At 32.4% G+C, this 6,146-nt stretch overlaps 1 protein-coding gene across 3 annotated transcripts in view; it reads right to left on the bottom strand.

Moving 5' to 3' along the window:
* LOC106468085 (deoxynucleoside triphosphate triphosphohydrolase SAMHD1-like) overlaps nucleotides 1-4,100 on the bottom strand; it is a 27,734-nt gene extending 23,634 nt beyond the window's left edge. For 2 of the 3 annotated variants that reach the window (XM_022396391.1, XM_022396390.1), the window contains exons 1-2: nucleotides 3,972-4,100; nucleotides 507-576 (exon numbers count right to left, since the gene is read on the bottom strand). In XM_022396391.1, the coding sequence (XP_022252099.1) occupies nucleotides 507-576; nucleotides 3,972-3,994 (93 nt within the window). In that variant the 5' untranslated portion in view covers nucleotides 3,995-4,100. Of the gene's footprint in view, nucleotides 1-506; nucleotides 577-933; nucleotides 952-3,971 lie in introns of those variants that run through there. The other variant, XM_022396392.1, reaches the window with a different exon arrangement.
* Between the last annotated feature and the right edge of the window lie 2,046 nt (nucleotides 4,101-6,146).

Raw genomic sequence — 6,146 nt, forward strand, 5'->3', positions numbered from 1 at the left:
CTATGTTTAAAATTTGTTTTTACTTTTTTAATAAATTTAATTTAGTTTTGAAGATGAAACAGCCGAGATGGACCAATAGGTCCAATGTTGTCCCAAAATATTATGTTATGTCATGACATTGCAATAATATTTTACTAACTGTGTAAAAGTGTAATTTTATTTTAAATATTAAATTGTTTGGGAATCAATTTGGACCATGCTTTTATGAGTGCAAAGTAGAAACTATTGTTAGGAAAAGAGATAACCTGTTTTCACTGTCATAGCTCTGGTCACAGCTTAATTTGTCTACAGAAACTATAGGAAAAATTAGGTGGAAAAAACCTCCCCCTCATTAAAAAAGTTTGACTCTTTCTATTAAATATTTATGGTTTTTATTATTTAATATGTTTGCTGAAAACTGAAAAACACAGAACTGCACCTTTAAAGATTTATTGTTTAACTTCATGAAATCCTTAAATCCATTTTATTACAAATATAAAATACAAGCAAATTTTGTATACACAAACCTTGTCCATGACATTGAGGCCAGAATCAGTGTTTTTCTTAAATTTTTTGCTGGAGTGGCTGTACACAAATCTATATAAAAACATAATATTGTATTAAAAATGTATGCATATCCAATGCAAATATATGGACAGTGTCCCATTCCACTAAGATAACAGAACCAGAACGTATATGTATTTATGTAAAATATTCAAATAATAAATAATATTAATTGAAAAACAAAACAATTATGATATTCTAAATTGATGTAATCTACCTCTGTAGTAATTAGCAGTAGTATACACACACGTCGAAAGCTACCGAAATAAATATTTTAATAACTTGATTTTCCACGCAAATTATAAATCATGAAGAATAGAAAATATTTTTAAATCCATTTCTAATTTACATTTTAAAGGTGTTGAGCAACAAAGAAACCGCAAACCGTACCTAAGACCTGCTATTAAAAATTTCTGTATGTAAATTGTTTTTGTGATGGGCTAGACAGCAAAACAGCAGTTACAAGTTACAGTCAGCGAACGAGTTCGCTTATTCAAGTTATTGGGGTTGGAATAATGAGTTTCGTCTCTATACACTTTAATTTTTCCTGCTTTTCAATTTCAGACAGAAATCAAATAGTAGTAAATGGATAATTAAAGCGGAAAACATTTCACCGAATTTTCATTGCTAAATTTTATATTATTGTATAAACTGTATTCTTAGCATTATTAACAAGAACTACGTCTGCTCTAGCTAAGTGTCAACAGTAAGTTGCGCCACACCTAAAAACGTGTACAAAAATAAAATAAATAGATGAATATTAAACAACGTGTTTTCATATAACTTTCTTAATTTTAACCCAAAGAAATTTTTTTCGCTAAAGCTGTTAACATAAATGATGATACATTCCGATTATTATCAATTAATACTTTTCATCACAATAATTGCACCAAGTTTCAAAATTCTCGTATCATTTGTTAGCACAACGAAAAAAAGATTCGTGGTACAACAACACACTGAATATATGTTTGCAAGAGTTGTAGCTAGGACTTTCGTGGAGTGTTTATCGTGACATAACTAAAAAAAAATGTCTGATTGTCATTCCGAAATTTTATTTTTAAAGGAGAGTGAAGTAATGAATTTCTGACAATAAATCTATGTAGACAAACAACAATTGTAAGCACAAAGAAGAGTTTTATTGATTGTGGAACATACTACATGTTTTGACAGAACATTGGTCTGTCTTCTTCAGGTACTAAACGATACAAGGTTAGTATATAGGTACTAAAACAAAAGACACAAAGATTCAATGTGATGAAAATGATGTTAGTAGGTGACAGGATTATAGGTAAAGGTCAAGTCTAATCAAGTGTATGAGTGGTGAATAGACTTTGCCCAATATGGCCAAATATATTCCCTGTACCCCTCTCCTCTTACATAAAGGATACTACTCACTTTCTTAACACCATAGAAGACATTAATACTAACGTACAGTTACCACCCAACAGTCTTCTTTGCACGATGGATGTTTCTTCCCTTTACACCTGTATTCCACATGATGAAGGACTACAAACTCTAAAGTCCGCGTTAAATCCTTCTAACCAATCAGAATCTCAAATAAATACTTGTTGAAACATTTGTTTAACAACAAGTAAAAGCTTGGAATGGTCTATTCATTCATTGGGGTGTGTCTGTGAGCCAGACTAGTTTTGGAGAATTCCACTCCTCATCAGTGACCCTGGACACTACCGCCAATGAAATATCAGATCAAACCAATCCTTTATAGTAGTGAGGTATCGAAAATCGAACTGGTGTATTTAAGTGTCTTACACTCACAAAAAAGAAACCTATCATCCTATAGAATGGTAAAACACTTAAATACACCAGTTCGAGAATCTCAAATAGTAACTGATCTTGCCAGCCTGGTTTTAACTCTGAACAACTTCGAATTCAATAACGAGCTTTACATTCAGGTTAACATTACTGCAATGAGTACCAAAATGGCTCCCAATTGTGCCAACATTTTTATGGGGTCATATTGAAAAACAGCTTTTACAACTAAGCCTTGCAAAACCTCATACATGGAAACGTTACATAGACGACATATTTTTCATTTGGACAGGTGGTCTTAAATCACTTATATAATTTATCTCACATGCAAATTCCTTTCACAAAACAATCAAGTTTACCTGTGATTACTCGTCTACCCAGATTAACTTTCTTGATGTCACTGTTTTTCTAAGAGACGGAATTTTAAACACTGACTTGTACAAAAAACCTACAGACAGACCACAATACCTTCATTATAAAAACTGCCATCTCCTCTCACACTAAATGAAACATTACCTACAGTCAAGCTCTTAGAATAAAGAAAATATGCTCAGATGAAACAGACTACAAAAAATACAAAAAGGATCTAAAACAAAACATGTTACAAAGAGGATATAAAGAAACCGAAATCAACAGACAAATTTAAAAGGGTAACAACACTCAGCGGAAAAACATCATAAATCAGAGAAATACTAAACTTTCAAATATAATTCCTCTTATTATTACTCAGAAACGTTTCACGAATTCTGAAAAAAACAAAAACATTTTCATCTCCTACAACTAAACGATCGCCTTAAACATATATTTCCTGAAGTTTTTGTTGTCTCCTTCCGAAAAAGCAGGACTCTAAAAGATATCCTTGTTCATACAAAAGTGAATTACATCCCACCTAAAAATGGTTGTACATTTGCTGTTATGTTAAACTTATATTAAAGTTTTTCTTCATTACCCATTCAAGCCGTCTCCAGCCATTAAAAGACTATCATACTTACATCGTATTGGCGACATGAACAAAGGATGCAACAACCATCTACAAAGTATACTGTTACGACAGCGGAAGTCATGTGACGCTGGAAGCATGCGCACTGGAGTTTCTAGAAGGATCATGACTCTTCCTGGCAACTCTAGTCTTATTTTATGCGTCCTCTATTTTAGTATATAAGCCGACAGATAAATCGGAGGGAGAATGGCAGACAGGTAGTGACCGTAAGTAAAGTGCGTGATCGTTGTGAATTAAAGCGTGTGTTGAAATTAAAGTGACTATGGAAATTAAGTGTATTACAAAGTGTGTAACGAGAAAGAATAAACTAGTTTTAATTAAGAAAGAACTTGTATCGCTGAAGCTCCTCGGGAAGAATATTTACGGGAAATTATCAAACAAGCAGATACGTAACAAGGCTATTATCCCAATTCTCTTACGAAAAGGACAATTACGTAGTTAGAGAAACATCTGTTTTTCTTATTGACCAATTGGATAATAAGTAATGGCGACCACGTTCTTTACAAATGCACAGACTGCTTGCTGGCCAAGAAAGCAGGTGCAAATTTGACTTTGTGTGTATTAGTTTCTAAAAGTTTCTAATTTTTACATTTTTAGTTACTTTGATAATAATATGTAAATAATAGATAAGAAAAACAAGATTATATATATCACTCACCTGTGTAATCCTTTTTTTGCCATTGACTGTCCTTCTAAGTTAAATCTAATACTTTACGTCAATGCTACTGGTCCACATTTTTTTTTTTTTGTAAATAATACACGGAAGAACACAGAATAATTTCATGTGAACAGCTGAGAAACAGCTCTTTCTGTGAGAAATTTTCTAGCTTTCTAATCAGTGACTTGAGCCGTTAGAAATTGAACATTAGCTCCCCTACTATGCTCTTGTAGGAAAAACAATTTTCTCATCAGCTAAATTGTCAATTATCTGTAGAATCACGTAGGATGAATCATACTTTAATCAATCAATTGTATTCTAGGCTTTATATTGGTTATAACTTTAATAGAACTCTGCCTCAGAAAAATGTATTAGCAAATTGTAAATTAGAGCAAGTCAAAGGTGGGCGTGGCAAGCGGTTCTTGCATTTTCATTGATTGCTCTTTAGTTCCATATAATTGAAGGATATAAATATATTGATAGAGAGCATCAATGATAAAATTATACAAAGTATTTTACATAACATTTCGTAGTTTAAAGGGGGTGGAAAAAATCCAGAAGAGAAAACGACTCAAAAACAAATATTCAAATTCTCACACTAAGGTAATTTGAGATTGTTTTTAAATATTTTCTTATCTAATTACGAAATGAACACTTATATAATATGTTACAAACACATCCACAGAGTGTTTCTATTGAAATGGATAGTTGAGTAACTCATTTAAACACTTCATCGCGTGAAAAATGAGAACAACGAAAAATATACCAATTTCCCAAAAATGAACATTAACTAAGTGAGTGAAAAACACACAGTATGAGTCTCAGTACTACAAAAGTCATGTGATGCACAGTCTATATTGGACCTACAATACTTTCTAGATCATTCACCACACAGAATATTGGCATTTTCAGTTATCAACAGCTTATTATTCTTACCTTGATATATTGTATCTACTTCATTTGTTGAAGTGTGTAACCTGTGGACTTGAGAGGCGCCTGACTTTCTTTGTTTTCTTCGGGTATTTAAGTCGTATATTTCCATAATTCTGTCTCTCGACTCTTCTTGATCTTTACTGTGCTCGACCCCAGCAGCCAGGCTATACAAAAGAAGCCTAGACAGTTCTTGTTAACCTGACACTGTATTTGATAAATAAAAAAATTTTGAGTTTCAAACTAAACTTGTGTTTTGCTTGTTTCCCCTACTGTCCGTGTTCAACGCATTCATCGCTCCTGAACCTGCAGTTTGCGGGAACTTTAGCTTTTATTGTGGATATCAGTGAATCAATTGTAGTGATTTTTAAAGCCTTTTTTTTTCTGTCCTTCAGACACAATTTCTTAACTTCAGTGCTCTGGGCTGGTCAATACCGCTGATGAACATGCAAGTTAATATGTAAAAATAAAAATAAATATTACATGAACACAATGGTAAGAAACTATAAAAATAATCCATTAAGCACCCTGTTGCTGAAAACCTAAAGCTATTGCTTACAGTGACTAGAATTATATTTTGGAATATTATTATCAAACCGTTTAGATATATCAGTAGCAGAAGTCGAAACTCTATCTGTAAATATTCATATCAAACAATTCATTAATATAAACAAAACAAGCAATGAAAGAAATGAAAAGGATAAAAGAAAGAAAATATCACGTCAAGGTTCTGAAAAATACCCTGAAGGAGCTGTATTTGTGAGAAAGAAAAATTATGTATATCTCAACCAATGTAGATATAAATAGAAAAAAACATTTACCATTCTAAAGAATTATTCACATAGTGGTAACTCATTATATGTAGATATAAACAAAGGAACTTTCTTCCTTTAGAAATATATCGATATTAGTATTTAAAATTCAAAGTAGTCAGAGTTTAAGGTTTGAATGAACCTACTTGTGTTAACTAGAAAAAGAGTTCAAAATGTACTCATCAACGAGATGTTCATATTTCCACTCCTGCCTTCTGTACAATCTCTGCATCTGCTTTTGATTACTCAACGACCAATCTTACGATTGTTATGCTTATGTAAAAACGATTTTGTGTTAATATTGTTGCGTCAGCGAGTCAAATGACTACAGTGACGCCACGTTTCTAGAATTATCCTGTACTTTGGCGAATGTTCTAGTTCTTACTAGATATAGTGTAGGCGGGTATATATAAGAGGGGACAACGTGACGCGG

This window comes from Limulus polyphemus, unplaced genomic scaffold (assembly GCF_000517525.1).
Source record: "Limulus polyphemus unplaced genomic scaffold, Limulus_polyphemus-2.1.2 Scaffold2866, whole genome shotgun sequence".
Classification (NCBI taxonomy): Eukaryota; Metazoa; Arthropoda; class Merostomata; order Xiphosura; family Limulidae; genus Limulus; species Limulus polyphemus.